Below are 17049 nucleotides of genomic sequence, written 5' to 3'. Positions count from 1 at the left end.
GGAATGACTGCTTTCCCCAGGGGTGGGTTTGCAACCTGGAAACAGTCCCGGCTCCTGTTTCCTGCCCTCAAAGCAAAGATTCTGCACCATGTTGGGGCATATGGACCCATGATAAATGTATGAAAATAGGGTGATGGATTTTACTCACACACAATGCCCTGGTCTTCAGCCTAGGCTGGATAATAAACTAAACCATCCCCCACCCCGCCTAACCTCCCCATCCCATGCACTTTGTAAGAGAAATCTTATGGGTTGTGTGAGTAGTAAGAATTTTACTGTGGTCATTTTGCATATGTAATCGAGCAGTTCATGTAATTAGTGTGAGGCATTGATGATGTAAACTACGACGTTACTAAATATTAATATCATTATCATGCCTCTGGGGTTTTTCAATGCAAACTTGTGGCACAAACTTTCATGTGTTGCACCACATCATGTCCCACACTGTTAGGATGATGCTGAAGTACTATGTCTGTCACATAAGAACAGGCCATTTGGTCCCTCAAACTTTTTCGGTCAGTCAGTGAGATCATTGTTATCTTAACTCTGTCTACCCTACTTTATTCCATATTCCCCACCTAACAAAAATCTATCAATCATTCCATTGACCCACAACCTCAACAGTTTTTGTGGGGGGAAGAGTTCTAGATTTCTACTACCCTTTGTGTGAAGAAGCGCTTCCTGACATCACCCCTGAGCAGCCTGGCTTTAATTTTAAGGTTCTAGACTCCCCTACCAGAGGAAATTTTTAAAAAGTCATTTCATTCATGCGATGTGGGCTTCGCTGGCTGAGCCAGTATTTATTGTCCATCCCTAGTTGCCCTTGAGAAGGTGGTGGGTGAGCTGCCTTCTTGAACCGCTGCAGTCCATGTGGCGTAGGTACACCCACAGTGCTGTTAGAGAGGGAGTTCCAGGATTTTGACTCAGCGACAGTGAAGGAACAGTGATATAGTTCCAAGTCAGGATGGTGAGTGGCTTGGAAGGGAATTTCCAGGTAATGGTGTTCCCATCTATTTGCTGCCCTTGTACTTCTAGAAGGTAGTGGTCGTGGGTTTGGAAGGTGCTGTCGAAGGAGCCTTGGTGAATTCCTGCAATACATCTTGTAGATGGTACACACAGCAGCTACGTGTGTCAGTGGTGGAAGGAGTGAATGTTTGTGGATGTGGTGCCAATCAAGTGGACTGCTTTGTCCTGGATGATGTCAAGCTTCGAGTGTTGTGGGAGCTGCACTCATCCAGGCAAGTGGGGAGTATTCCATCACACTCCTGACATTGTGCCTTGTAGATGGTGGACAGGCTTTGGGGAGTTAGGAGGTGAGTTACACACAGCAGGATTCCTAGCCTCTGACCTGCTCCTGTAGCCACAGTATTTATACGGCTAATCCAGTTCAGTTTCTGGTCAATGGTAACCCCCAGGATGTTGAAAGTGGGAGATTCAGTGATGGTAATGCCATTGAATGTCAAGGGGCCATGGTTGGATTCTCTCTTGTTGGAGATGGTCATTGCCTGGCACTTGTGTGGCTGAATGTTATTTGCCACTTGTTAGCCCAAACCTGGATGTTATCCAGGTCTTGCTGCATTTGGGCATGGACTGCTTCAGTATCTGAGGATTGTGAATGCTGCTGAACATTGTGCAATCTTCAGCGAACATCCCCACTTCTGACCTTATGATGGAACGGAGGTAACTGATGAAGCAGCTGAAGACGGTTGGGCTTAGCACACAATCCTGAGGAACTCCTACAGTGATGTCCTACAGCTGAGATGATTGACCTCCAACAACCACAACCATCTTCCATTCTGCTAGGTATGACTCCAACCAGCGCAGAGTTTTCCCCTGATTCCCATTGACTCCAATTTTGCTAGGGCTCCTTAATGCCACACTCGGTCAAATGCTGCCTTGATGTCAAGGGCAGTTACTCTCACCTCACCTTGGGAGTTCAGCTCTTTTGTCCATGTTTGAACCAAGGCTGTCATGAGGTCAAGAGCTGAGTGGCCCTGGCGGAACCCAAACTGGGTGACAGTGAGCAGGCTATTGTGAAGCAAGTGCCACTTGATAGCACTGTTGATGACCTCTTCCATCACCTTGATGGAGAGTAGGCTGGGTTGGATTTTGTCCTGCTTTTTGTGTACAGGACATACCTGGGCAATTTTCCACATAGCTGGGTAGATGCTAGTGTTGTAGCTGTACTGGAACAGCTTGGTTAGGGGCGCGATCAGTTCTGGAACACAAGTCTTCAGTACTTTTGCCAGAATGTTGTCAAGGCCCATAGCCTTTTCACTATTCAGTGGCTTCAGCTGTTTCTTGATATCACGTGGAGTGAATCGAATTGGCTGAAGACTAGCATCTGTAATGCTGGGTACCTCCAGAGGAGGCCGAGATGGAACTTCCACTTGTCATAATCTTCTCGCTGAAGATTGTAGCAAATGTTTCAGCCTTATCTTTTGCACTGATGTGCTAAGCTCCTCCATAATTGAAGATGGGAATATTTGTGGAGCCTCCTCCTCCAGTGAGTTGTTTAATAGTCCACCATCATTCACTGGATGTGGCAGCACTGCAGAGCTTAGATCTGATCCGTTGGTTGTGGGATTGCTTAACCCTATCTATCACTTGCTGCTTATGCTTTTTGGCATGCAAGTAGTCCTGTGTTTTGGCTTCACCAGGTTGACACCTCATTTTTAGGTATGCCTGGTCTCCTGGCATTCCCTCCGCACTCTTCATTGAACCATTGATTCCCTGGCTTGATGGTAATGATGGAGTGGGGGATATGCCAGGCCATGAGGTTACAGATTGTGGTTGTATATGATCCCGCTGCTGCTGATGGTTCACAGCGCCTCATGGATGTCCAGTCTTGAGTTGCTAGATCTGTTTGAAATCTATCCCATTTAGCACAGTGGTAATGCCACACAACATGATGGAGGGTATCCTCAATGTGAAGGTGGGACTTTGTCTCCACAATGACCAAGCGGTGGTCACTTCTACCCATACTGTCATGGACAGATGCATCTGTGGCATGCTCAGCGTCACCAGAGGAAATAATGACAAGATCATTTGTTTTTTAACAATGTTGATTGAGGGATACATATTGACCAGGACACTGGGCATAGTTCCCTTGCTTTCTCAAAATAGTACCATGGGATCTTTTACATCCATTTGAGAGGGGCACATTGATTCTACCTGATCAATATCCCCTTTCTTCTTCAGGTGCCTTGTTTGCAATGTCGGCGATCATAGCTCTCCAACTTTCACGGTCTTTGATCATGGTCAACATCTTATTGTTATTCTTAAAATCTTGTGCCTGTTCTGCTTCTTAAGCTCAGTCTATTTCCTCCTTCGCCTCCCTCTTGCTCTGCTGCCCTTGGTTTTACCAGTCACTACCAGATGTTCTTATTTCTCTCTCCTAAGTACGTGCCCCTTAATTACCTTAAAAACCTCAATTAGATCACCCCATAATCTTCTGTACTCAAGGGAAACAGTCTACGCAACCTGTCCTCATAAATTAATCCTCATAATTTCATTTTTTGCAGGAGGTGACTGTGCAACATTACTGAAGAACATTGGGGCATTGCCAGTGGACTTGGCCCAGATGTATTTTGCTGAAACTGTCCTGGCTTTGGAATATCTACATAATTATGGCATCGTCCATCGGGATCTAAAGCCAGACAAGTAAGTTCAAATCACCTTTTCCTGTCACAGTGAAGTTTATGTTGAGACCAATGTTATCCTGGAATTGTTTAAATTGATGAGCTAAGTATTAAGCAGGAAATATTCAATGTGTATGAAGAACCATCACTTGCCTGGATTGAAAATTAATATCCAAGACACTGCTACGAGCAACAACAGGAGAAAAATCATTGAGGCATTAAAAAAATCGTTTATCTCATTTGCTTTTGCACACTTTTGATCGTTGGTTATAAAGGCTGTGAAGATTGGGGGGGAAGGCAGTTCATCTAGGCAGGGAAATTGGAGGAGAGAAATCATGTAATGAAACCTCCAGGAATGCATCCAACCAGAGTAGGCAACCCTAACCATGTGCCCATTGAGTAACCTACTGGATACTTGCTGTCCAACAGTATTTTCGAGGTAAGGAAAGAAGCAAAATGAACATGCTTCATGATCATTTCGTTTTCCCAAAAACCGTCATGAGCTTCCAATGCATTCAACTCATGACCAGAACTCAATAAGACACTGATCCATCTGCTACCAGCCTGCTTGTTGGGCTATCCCTCTATTTTGTTAAATCACTAACTTGCTCTGTTGTTCTTGCTTTACAGTCTCTTGATAACATCGATGGGTCACATTAAGTTAACAGACTTCGGCCTCTCAAAGATTGGTCTCATGAGCCTCACCACAAACCTCTATGAAGGTCACATTGAAAAGGATGCCCGGGAGTTCCTAGACAAGCAGGTCAGTACCTTAAATGCTCATTTTTATTTCTTTGCCTGAATCAAGATGAGGGATTTTAGTGTTACAGAAAGAAAGATACTTTCCACTGAGAGCATTTCAACTCAGATATATCATGGCCAATTCCCTCTAGTCAACACCAACAATTTCTTTCATTGATCAGAACTTCAGAAGAGAGTATCTGTACAAAATCTTCCAATATTTAACAGGCTAAGCCTGTGAACTTTCTAGCAGTAATAATCTGTTGTGAATTTGTCTCAAACTTTGGAAGCTCTGTGATGGGAACTGGGATTTGATTGTACAAAACTATATGAATAAGAACTTCTAAGCCATCAGTGAACCAGGACCAGATTCAAGCCAAATCTGAGAGGTGAAAAAATAAGGACGCACTCCAATGAATGGAGCACAAAGTCTAGGCTGACACTTCCAGTGAGGTACGGAGATAGTACTGCAGTGTCAGTGGTGGCATCTTCAATTAAGATTTAAATTAATGAGGCCCCACCTGTCCTCTCGGGTGGACATGGAAGATTTCCCAGAACGATCTTTGGCCAATAATTATCCCTGAGCCAACATCACAAAAGTAGATTATCTGGGGTCATTATCACATTGTTGTTTGTGGGAGTTTGCTGTGTGCAAATTGGCTGCTGTGTTTTCTACATTACAACAGTAATTGCCCTTCAGAAGTACTTCATTGGCTGGAAAGTGCTTGGGATATCCTGAGGTTGAGAGTGGTGCAATATAAATGAAAGTCCTTTCTTTCTTTAAAACATTGTACCACTCAGTGCTCATCTTCTCCCTGGTCTAATTTTCTAACAAAACCTGCCCCTCAGATTCATGCTGAATTGATCCGGTGAATATCTACAGCTGTCTCATTTTTTTACAACACACTTGAGCAGTAATAAATCCATGATCAAGACTTGCACTTTTTCAGCTCCCATGCTTCCCATCTTAATTATATTTTAACCACCGACCAACACAAATCCTCCATAAATCTGGTGCTGGCTCTGTGTGAGCGGGTCTTGGGAAGCAATCAGCAGTATAACTATCTCCGCAGACACATTGAAAAAATTGATTTAGACAGATTTTAGATTCAGTGAAAAGAGAATACAGGTTTGAAAAATCATTAAAAATATTTCAGGTGCATTCTTGGAAGAAGAGCTCAATAATACTTTTAAAAATATTTCATTGGATATGAGGGTCGCTGGCTAGGCCAGCATTTGTTGCCCACCCCTAACTGCCCTTGAGAAGGTGGTGGTGTGCTGCCTTCTTGAACTGCTGCAGTCTGTGTGGTATAGGCACACCCACAGATGATGAGATAGATGGGCTAAATAACTTTTTCGTGTTTTCCTATCTTCTTTGTCACTTATGGCTTCTCCATGAGTGATTTCTTTGCCAATCAGCTATTGTCTTATATCTGTGGGGGCAATTGTAATCTAATGCATTCATAGGGAAACTGATGGCATCAGGTATTGCACTGGTTTTATAACCCAGCTGATTTTAATCCCTTTCAAAGCCAGCGGGTGTAAAGCTAGATTTTCCCCCAATCCTGTGGAATTTTTACCCCACGAGTTAAGTTAAAATTATTCGCTGTGTCTCCTATTCTAGCATATAACCTACTGGGCTCTGCACCACAGCTATATCTATTAAAGATGCAAACTTTGGAACTGGCCCGATAGATCAGTGTGCCCTTATCCAGTCCTCTACATTTTTTCCTGTCCTCCAACTTAAATGTCCTGTTCAAGATATAGGCTGATTTGTAATCTATACTTAATCGCCTGGATCCTCACTACGTTGAAATCAAATCTTATTACCCCATGTCCCACTCTAATTCTGTGCTACTTTGGTATCAGCTGTGGCTCAGTGGATAGCACTAACACCTCTAAATCAGAGGGGTGTTGGTTCACATCCCAAAGACTTTGGCACAGAATCTGGGATGACACTCCCAATATAGTACTGAGGGAGTGCTGCACTGTTGGAAGTGCTGCCTTTGCATGATGTGCTGCTGGCCCCTCCGGTGGATCTAAAGGATCTCATGGCTCTATTTTGAACAAGTGCGAAGGGAATTCTCTCCAGTGTGCTGGCCAACATTTATTCCTCAATCAACACCCAAAACAGTTCATGTTTATCTCATTGCTGTTGTGGGGGCTTGCTGTGCACAAACAGGGTGCCGCATTTCCTACTTTACAATAGTAACCAGACTTCAAATGCACTTCATTGGCTGTAAAGTGCTTTGGGATGTCCCAAGGTTGTGAAAGGCATTATATAAATGCAAGTTCTTTCTTTCTGTTCCATGATTTGAAACCTATGGATCTTCTTAGCTCTTTTAAGACCCCCTTTGTCATAAAGGCCTTCAAACCCTAACCGTGGTGTCACCTAAATCCTATTTCCTGATTTGCCTCATTCGCTGTCCTGTTCCTATTCTTTCAATCTGGGTGATGTCCTACACTATGGGGCTTGGCCCTTGACTGAAATTTCCCAATGAAACTCCTAATTTTCTGATTCTGCTGTCTACAATGCAAAACAATATTTGTACAATGGTGACTGGTTTATTTATTAACTAGATGCTAAAATTGGAAAATGAGGCAATGGAAAACAGCGTCACGCTACAATTAGGTAATTAATTAGGTTACAGTATTACCAAAAGATTATCTACACTTTATACAGATCTTTCACATGTTTTTCTTAGTGAATAACAGACTGATCACTAGGTGTTAAGTTCCCAAACAACATGTTGTTGTCCCATTAGCTTTCTCAATTATTTTAAAATTATTTTTTGTACCTGTCCATACTGATTTAACTTTTTGCAGCATCGGCTGTGAATTAGTTGGTGGCATTGTCACCTCTGAGTCGCGAGGTTCTCGGTTCAAGTCCCACTCCAGTCCTTGAGCACAAAAACTAAGGCCAGCGCTCTAGTACAGTATAGAAGGGGTGTTGTGCTGTCAGAGGTACTGTTCTTCAGATGCCTGCTGGGGTGGGTGTAATCCCATCGCACTATTTCAGAGAAGAGCAGGGGAGTTATCCCTGCTGTCCTGGACAATATTTGTTCCCCAATCAACACCACAAAAAAACAAGTTATTATCACATTGCTTTTTGTGGCAGTTTGTTGTGTGCAAATTGGCTGCCATGTTTCTTACATTACAAAAGCATTTAATTGGCTGTGAAGCACTTTTAGACATCTGGTGGTCGTACAAAACACTATGTAAATGCACATCTTTCTTTCTATTTCTGTACCTGGACCTGTAAATCTCTCCACTCCTCCGCAGTTCCTAGCTTTTCACCATTTAGAAAATACTCTGATCTTTCTATGTTAGCTGCATAGTAGATGAACTCACAGGTATTTATCTTAGAAGCTGAGGAAGTGCTTGGAATTAATGCATATTGAGAAAGCAATAATCCAGGAATTAAATACACTATTTTAGCTGATATCCTAGTAGAACCTTCAATTGTATTGTTTGTCTACTAAAAGGAATTCCAAGTTGCTTTTGGTGTAGAACCACGTCCCAAGGCGCTTCACAAACATGTGAGAAAAAAGGACACTAAGCTATAGGAGAGATTAGGAAATGTAACCAAAAGCTTGGCCAACTGAGTAAGGAGGGTCTTAATGGAGGAGAGTGAGGTGGAAAATGTTATGATCCCAGCTGATGTTACTACTGGACAAGTTAAAACCCAGGGTGAAAACTGGCTTGATCGATCCTATCTTTTATTTTTTGTTTAGATACATGGAGAGTGGCTACTGAACAGAGTCACAGAAGTCAGCTGATGGACTTTTAACAAAAGAATTAAACATTTATTAAACAAGAAAAGATGAACTATATTACAATACTCCTTCACCCACAACTATACATTTACAGATATATACAGATTTGTAAGGATAACACAAGTTACAAAAGCTATTTTATACTCTAATGCTCACAGCAAGTAAACCAAGGGACAGATGCCACCCCAGATGGATGATATGGATCTCTCCTCAACTCTCCCCCCCACTCCCCCCAAAGCTTGCAACACTGACCAGTCTCACTGAACTCCATCTAATCTCCATTCTCCATGAACTCGCTTTGGAATCATCTCCCAAACAATACTTGATACTTTCTCATAGACATTTTCTGCAAGGGTCCATCTCCAGAGTTTCAAGCTCTCCTCCCACACACCCACTCTCAAATGCTCATAGTAAAGAGTTACAGACCTTCAGCTGTTTCTTTGGACCTTCTGGCCTCTCGGTTTAAATCTGCTTCTTGCAGCTTTCTTCTCTTTAAGCCCGAAGCTTGGAGCCCTCCTCTCTGCTCCCTGCTTTCTTTTACTTCCACAGAACAGAAAGTTTTCCAGATGTTTGTCCTTGTCCTTTGAACTAGACTATCCTTTTGGGACCCTTCCTTTCTGTCTCACTCCTTGGCCTTGGGACCTTTAAGTTCTTTTCAGAAACCTGCTCTCTCTGCAGTTCCCTCTCCCAGTATCCAGTCTCTCTGGAATCGTGGCTTCAACTTCAGTTTGGGACTTGCTATGTCCAGTCTCTCTGGCAGCTGAACTCAAACTGCTTTCAACTGAACACAAACTGCTCTGTGTCTGTGTCTATCTGCGTGTGTGTCTGTGGCGTTATCTGTGTTTGTGTGTGTGTGTGGCTATGTCTGGTTGGGGGGAGGGTCCCTCTCTGGACCCCTGTTATTAGGCAACAGCACAGTTTTTTCTCTACTTCTTGTTAGCTTTAACTCTCCCTCAAGAATCATAAAAATCTCACTAAAAATTCAGGTATACAAACAGAGCTTTAGAGCTGCTGTTTCCACTCAAAAGTGAAACTAGGGGCAGAATTTTTCACTGAGCAGGCAGCCGCATGCCCGACCCACTCGAGCGTAAAATGACGCGTGATATTTCACTCAGCAGGCACACGCAGGAGTCAGAGCCGCACCCATCATTAATTAACAGGCCTGTCAAGGTCCTTGACAACCCAACTGACAGCGATTTAATGTTGCGAATGCAACTTTTCAATCGTCGCACAAACAAAACTGGCAGACCGCAATTTGCAAAACCTCACCCATGGGCGGGATAAGAAAGATCAGCAGCATTGTCAATGTGTGCGATGAGAGTTTTGGAGATAATTTGCCACTGGTAGCATATTGGTACTTGACAGCTTAATTTCCAATTGGGACTTCATTCTTAGCATTTCTAGGTTCCATTTCTGGACTCATTGGTGTCTTCCAGGCCCCCGGAGGATTCGGACTGTGTAAACCCTTCCAGGTATCAGACAGCCTACCCTTACCCTGGTAATGGGGATTGTGCTCTCCGCTTGCGGCACCTCCTCCTCTGAGGAACAGAGAGGCAGAAGGGAGAGGAGGCCATGTGTCCCAGTGCAGCTTCCAGGGGAGGGACCTGTTGGAGGAGAGACGCAGGCACAAGGGGCACAGGGCCAACAGGAAGTCCAGGGTGGAAGGGGCTGCGGAAGACGCCACTATCCTGCTGCCAGGATTTACAGGTGGCGATGCAGCTACCTCAATATGTCCGGAGTGCAATGCCGAAGGAGGCTCCGCCTCTCAAGGGAGACCATGACCTCCAGTTGTCAGATGATCGGGTCTGAGATCAGCTCCGACTGTGTGGGTGGACACCCCATGCCAGTGACCCTGAAGGTCACAGTGGCCTCCAACCTCTATGCCTCCGTCTCTTTCCAGGGCTCGGTGGGGCATCTTTGTGGAGTCTCCCAATCAGCTGTCCACAGTTGCATCAAGCTGGTGACAGATGCTCTGTTCAGGTGGGTATTGACTTTTCTTCATTTCCGTATGGACGAGGCCAGCCAGGCTGAGTGAGCCAGAGGCTTTGCAGTGATTGCTGGGTTTCTCCGCGTCCAGGGTGCCATCTACTACACACATGTGGCCATCAAGGTGCCAAGCGGGTCAGCTGGATGCCTTCGTCAACAAGAAGGGATTCCACTTCATGAACGTGCAGATAGCTGTGTGACCACGGGATACAGGTTCTGCAAGTCTGTGCAAGGTACCCTGGCAGCTCCCATGGCGCATAGATCCTCAGACACTTCCAGGTGCCGGGGCTCTTCACTGCTCTAGCCTGACTGGATGGATGGCTGCTGGGTGACAAGCGCTATCTCTTGAAAAGGCGGCTCATGACGCCTCTCTGCCACCCATGAACAAGGGCAGAGCAGCAGTACAACAGGAGCCATATCTCCACTAGGGCGGTGACAGAGAGGACCATAGGTCTTCTCAGGATGCGCTTCCAATGCCTGGACCATTCAGGGGGCGCACTGCAATACCTCCAGAGTGGGTGTCACTGATAGTGGTTGCATTCTGCGCTCTCCACAATCTGGCACTGGCAAGGGGGAACCCACTGGAGGAAGAGGATCTTAATGCAGCTGCACAGGCCACAAAGGATGAATCCAGTAGTGAATCAAAAGAGGAGCGTGATGAAGAGAACTTTGTCCCCAGGATACACTCAGTACCTGTGCAATAAAGTTTCGAGCCACCCACGTCCAGCATTAGTACTGCCCTATCCTGTGGCTACAAAATAAATGAAGCATACTCAGGCCAATAACACAAAAGCAAATGTAGTTTTATGTTGGAACTCACATAGTCTTGAACGGAAGAAAACCGGTGTTGGTAGTCACACCATTAAAAAAGAAAAACAAAATGGGGGAACAAAAGACCACCCGTGAACTGTTCCTCTTGTGCCTAAGGCGCTGTAAACTTATGTCATGGGTGCTATGTCTAGGAGCTCCCCCCTCACTGGAACTGGCATTGGAGACAACCTGCTGACTGTGCTGTCCTGTTGGCCTTGATGACTTTAGCGGTCATCCTCTGGCTAGTGGAGCCCGTGCTGGCCCCGCCTGGGAGGGAGTGGCCAGTACCATGGCTGGCATCACTCCAGTTGTTGCAGCCTCATTAGATGCCACGGTCACTGGCAGAGGGGCGGAGGAGCTGCTGCCATCATCCAGAGGACCCTGAGAGGGGCCCACAGAGATGACAGGCAGCTTGTGCACCAACGTGAAGTCACTGTGGACTTCCCTGCTTGCCATTAATGGATGGGTACCTAACTTGGATTCTGGATGCCCCATCCATCTCACACATGGTCACTGACCAGCTGAAGTTAGTGCCTGTGTGAGGGCTTGCAGGTCTGAGCACAACCCCAGGAACCCCTGATTCTGTTCCTGAAGTAGCCTCTCCATGAGAGTTGCCACTCACTCCATGGAGGAGGCATTGCGCTCGGCCATGAGAGTCAACATAGTGCTCAAGCTCCGCAGGGACTCCTCCACAACAGAGACCAAGGCACATCTACCCTCTTGGATCTCCACAAGATCCTCCCACACACACCACTGGACGTCCAGCATCTGCTGCCTAATGGACGACTCCAGAGGCTCATCATCAGTCTTCGACTGAGCATCGTCCTGGTCCCCAGCAGTCCTCCACCTGCCGGTGCCCTGGGCACTCTCTGCCTCCGCCTGCTCCTCAAGCGAGTGTGAAGTGCCGTCACCAATATGCACCGAGATATTAGTTGCTGAACTAATGCCCACCGAGGTGCTGGTATCTGCGCTGGTGCCTGGTTCAGAGAGTGGGTGTGACGTAGGTGCTTGGGGAGCATGGTGGTCCTCTGGGGTCGGGGGTGGCCCTTCAGGGCCCAGAGAACAAACGCCTTTTGCAAGCCTAAAAGGGAGAAGAAGGACATGTCATTAGTTAAAGTCATCACACTGTCTGTGCATGCCAGGCATCCTGGTGAGACAATGGAGATCTGCATCATGGTGCCCTTGTCTTTCAATTATCAATGGAGACTCCAGGTTCGAGGCTCACATCAATGAAGAGACTACACTAGAATGGTTGCACAAGCTGCAATTCTCACCTCAGCGCATTGTACTCTTACCTTTGTCTGACACCCCAGCCTCACCGCGGCCACTTAACCGAGGTGCAGTGTGCCCCTCGAGCTCCAAGGCCTCGGGAGAGGATGAGGAGATGTGGGGGTCCTCCACCAGTCCGCAACCCCTCAATATTGTTATGGGATGTCTTCTGCTGAAAGGACAGAGGAGCATTGATTAGTCCACTCTCTACCCGGAGCGCCATTGCAGCCTGGCCAACCTCAGCTGGGGAGCACCTCGCAGGGTGCATCCGAGTCGTGGTCCTCGAGGCGCAAGGCACTCAGTCCAAGCAGCCAGGGCTCACCCCTTTGGCCAGCACCGGCGTGATTGACAGTTGGCACTCAGACTCTGGCACCCCTGAGGTCCACCGGGGGACGGCCGGCCCAAAACAATTGAACACGCTTACCCATGCCAACACGGTACTCACCCTTCCTAAGCAAAGCAGGTCATTGAAGCGTTTCCGGCACTGCACCTAGGTGTGCCGCACCACCTCATAGCTGCTCATCCGGGCTGCTACCCCCTCCCATACCATCTTTGTGAGGTGTGGTGGCCGCCTCTTCCCACCTCTGGAGGCAAGGGTGTCCCTTCTGGCAGCCGCCTCCTCCAAGAGGGCAGCGAGGCACTGGTCAGAAAATTGGGTGGCTGAGTGGCCACCCGACCTGCCCTCTTGCCTGGCATTTGTTGCTGCACTTGAGTCCATCCTTGCAATGGCCGACAAGACGCCCTTCCCTGGCAGCCAGTCTGGGGCTGCCTGGGCCGTTTTTAAACAGGCCGTCTGGTCGCTGTTGGACCTGGTGGCCGACAAGCCCCCACCCCTGCTCGGCCCTTCCCGGCCAGTGACGAGCCGTGTTTCACTTTGGGTGGGCCTTAATTGGCACGCCAGCGTGAAATCGCGGTCAGGCCACGATCGTGGGCGGTGATCGGATTCCCGACTGCCCCCACCCACTCCCACCGAGGGCAAAATTCTGCACTAGATCTTTTAACCCACAAATAGATTTTAAAAAATTGAATTTAAACTTAAAGATATACCTTATTCCTAACACACCCAAATACACATATGACTTACTTAAGCTATCTCTTTTTTCTAACCAAAGGCGGAGGGGGTTTAGAGAAAGAACTTCAGAGAGTGGACCTTATGGCTGAAAGCACAGTTGCCAATGTAGGGTGAGGCGAGGCGGGGGTTGGGGATGATGCATGAGAAGTGCAAAGTAGCTGACTTCAAGATATCCTGACATTGTTTGTTGCAGGTTTGTGGAACTCCTGAGTACATTGCCCCCGAGGTAATCGTGCGACAGGGATATGGGAAGCCAGTCGACTGGTGGGCAATGGGCATTATACTATATGAATTCCTGGTGGGGTGCGTCCCCTTCTTTGGTGACACTCCTGAGGAATTGTTTGGCCAAGTCATCAGTGGTAGGTTTGGAATCCAGCTGGATGGTGTGACCCACTCGATGTTGGTGTTCATGTTACGTTTTATGCTCTAGGGCAGCAATGTTCAAACTATGGTCAAACAACCTACGGACCCTGGCTATAATCTGGCTCTTGAAGTCCAAACAACTCCATATTAATTGTGCTTGTTTCTCAATTGGTTTGAATTTTGATGGGTGGAAGATTTGGATTGGATTGTTCTTGGCATTGTTGCCTCAATAATGAATAAATCCCAAATCAGAATACCAAAATGTCTTATGGCCCAGGGATGTGTACAAATCAAAGGGAACATGAATCTAACTTTTATAATTGGCCACTGTATGTCTGCGGGCATGAAGGCAAAAATATTTGGACATTCCTGCTCTAAGGTGTAAAGATAAAATGCCTGTCTGTAAATGTGTTAATTTTTCCTGACCTAACTATCCAGGTTTTAACATTTTATATTTGAAAGAAGAGTTACTGGGTCTATCAGTAAATAAGCCGTGTTGTTTTGAAGGTCCTGCTATAGGGGTTTCTTGTGACACCTGATCCCAATAAACTCATTCCCAAATTTATTTCACAAACTAAAGATCGGTTCCAAGCATTGTCACCAAGGCTCAAAGGCTAATTACATCAGAATCCATTGTGCCAAGTCCCTGGTGACTTGTAAAGCAGCTTAGAGTCAAGGTATTGCCCATTTGAAAGGGTAATGCTCCAGGTACTTTTCAACAGTTAGCTCTCAGGTCAAAGCTTGTGAAGATCATTCGGAGCCTGAACCACTCCTACAGCTGGTTAGCAGGACAAAAAACTTGTGACATGATACATTGAACACCATCGAGAAGCCGTTACTCTTTGCTTTAGAAAATCCTGGAAAAGAGGAATCCTGAAGTAAAATAACCGTAGATGTTGAAAATCTGAAATAAAAGAGAAAGTGCTGGAAATACTCAGTAGGTTTGGCAGTATCTGTGGAGAAACAGGAGTTAACATTTGAGGTTGATGACCTTCCATCAGAATTGGAAAAAAAATAGAGATGTAGGAGGCAGGGAAAGTGTGGGTGAGGGGAGGTAAGAACAAAAGGCAAGGTCTATGATACCTCTACCGTTGTGTTAACTAAAGTTCCAGACAAACCACTCGTTGCAGAAAAGGACAACTGTTGAATAGAAAGTAGAGCCCCGGCATTTTATTCAGATGAGAGGCTGCAATTGGGATTTGAAGGAAATAGTCAACAAAGTTTTAACAAAAAGTATGAAGGACCATTAGTGGCAAACCCCATATGTTTCCAGTTTCTTATGTTGCCTTTTGTTTCCAGATGATATTATGTGGCCTGATGGTGATGAGGCTCTCCCAGCGGATGCTCAACACCTCATTTCCAGCCTCCTGCAGCCAAACCCATTGGACAGGCTGGGGACAGGTAGGCAATTGCACCTCGGGTGAGGTCATTGTATTGGATAGGACCTTTCCTTGCTCTCGTTATTCTTCTGCCTCTTGGGTCTGTCGTTATCCTTAGTTGGAAATCCAATTTGGAAATGAAGACTACTAGTTATTCTTGCACAGGCGCTTAACATGACCATTCCAAATTGCTCTCTGCATTACTTTAACATCAGAAAGAACTTGTGTTTATATAGGGTCTTTCATAACCTCAGGATGTTCCAAAGCACTTTACAGCCATCAAAGTACTTTTGAAATGTAGTCACTGTTTTAATGTAGAAAGACTTTTACCCTGATGTATACTGAAATACTCATTAACATTTCATAAAGGAATGGGGTGACACACTGTTGATTCACCACTTGTACACAGGCACTCTGACCTCTCACTGATAAAACTGACAATTCAAGGCATATTTTAAACATAATTTAGCCTAAAGCCTATGTAGGTTTGTAGTCAGGACATAAACCTGAACTTTCGTCCAATTAGCCCTCAACTGAATGTTGATACATTAGTAAAATGTCTGTCCTATAATGTTCTTAAAATAACTTATTAAAAACATTTTTTTGGTGTGTTCAACAAGAAAGAGATTGCCATTGTAAAATACCATTTTTAAAAATTTCTGGGATATGGATGTCACTGGCAAGACCAGAATTCATTGCTGATTCCTCTTCTTCATTCTTATGGCTGGATATAGAGCAACAACTATAATTTTACATCAAGATGATCAAGCCAGGATATTACATCAGGAGTGGGGTTGTGTATCGCTGTAATACCTCTTCGTATTTATGAGTCGGGTATTGAGTCATTATGTGTTCCATGATCTGTTCTGGGTGACCACCGTTGCACACAGGAGAGTTTTTAATTTTCCATTTGTACATCAGGTATCCACATCTGCCATGGTTTGTACGGATACGGTTTAGGGAAGTCCATGAGCTTTGCGGTAGGTCGAAACCAGGGACCTTCTGTGTCAGATCTTTCATGAGGTGTTTGTTTGTGACTTCTTGTGAGGAGCATTCATTTTCCAAGCTTCTTCAAGATTGAAATCACATTCTTTGAGGTTGTGTGCAGGGGTCCAAAAGGGCTTATGTGACTTCAAGCAGAGGTGAGGGATGTTAGTGAGGTTCTGATGGATGTGGAGGCGTTTGTTTTCCTTGATTCAGAGCTTCATGGAGGGTTGCTGCATTGCAGCAGATTGGTGGGAAGGGGGAGCGATGTATGCCAGTATGGGTAGCCAGGTTGGGGGCTGACTTGAGGGTTCCAGTGATGTTTCTCATTGCTCATCCTAACTGCCCTTGAGAATGTGATGGTGAGCTGCCTTCTTGAACTGTCCACATGGCGTAGGTACAGCCACTTTGCTGTTCGGGAGGGAGTTCCAGGATTTTGACCTAGAGACAGTGAAAGAACAGCGATATAGCTCCAAGCCAGGATTGTGTGTGGCTTGGAGGGGAACTTGCAGGAATGATGTTCCCATGTATCTACCGCCCTGGTCCTTCTAGGTGGTAGATGTCACTTGTTTAAAGGAGCTGTTGAAGGAACCTTGGCGGGTTGCTGCAGTGAAATGATAGTGAACAGTGAGTTGCCTGAAATGGGAGTGAATGCAAGGGTTTGACTCATTAGCACACTATACAACCACAGTGAATGGAAAAGGTTTTGGACTTTGTGATTGTATGGAATGGGAGTCAAATGAGACGCAGTTGCAGTGCACCTTGTTGATGGTACACACAGCTGCCACTTGCGTCATTGGTGGAGGGAGTAAGTGTTTAATTGCTTTGTCCTGAATGATGTTGAGCTTCTTGAGTGTTTTTGAAGTGAGTGGACAGTATTCCACCACACTCCTGACTTGTACCTTGTAGATGCTGGATAGGCTTGGGGACATTAGGTAGTGAGTTACTTGCCTGAGAAATCCCAATCTGACCTACTTTTGTAGCCACAGCCATAAGGCTGGTCCAGTTACATTTCAGACCCTTTTTAA

General features: G+C 45.8%; 1 protein-coding gene across 1 annotated transcript in view; it reads left to right on the top strand.

Moving 5' to 3' along the window:
* LOC121271166 (microtubule-associated serine/threonine-protein kinase 1-like) overlaps nucleotides 1-17049 on the top strand; it is a 104372-nt gene that overhangs the window by 63002 nt on the left and 24321 nt on the right. The window contains exons 13-16 of the mRNA XM_041176927.1: nucleotides 3525-3663; nucleotides 4272-4404; nucleotides 13489-13654; nucleotides 14958-15059. Coding sequence (XP_041032861.1) covers nucleotides 3525-3663; nucleotides 4272-4404; nucleotides 13489-13654; nucleotides 14958-15059 — 540 coding nt within the window. The remainder of the gene's footprint in view (nucleotides 1-3524; nucleotides 3664-4271; nucleotides 4405-13488; nucleotides 13655-14957; nucleotides 15060-17049) is intronic.

The sequence above is a fragment of the Carcharodon carcharias genome, chromosome 30, assembly GCF_017639515.1.
Source record: "Carcharodon carcharias isolate sCarCar2 chromosome 30, sCarCar2.pri, whole genome shotgun sequence".
Classification (NCBI taxonomy): domain Eukaryota; kingdom Metazoa; phylum Chordata; class Chondrichthyes; order Lamniformes; family Lamnidae; genus Carcharodon; species Carcharodon carcharias.
Note: the sequence above shows the minus strand (reverse complement) of the source record. Positions and strands in the feature narration are given on the sequence as shown.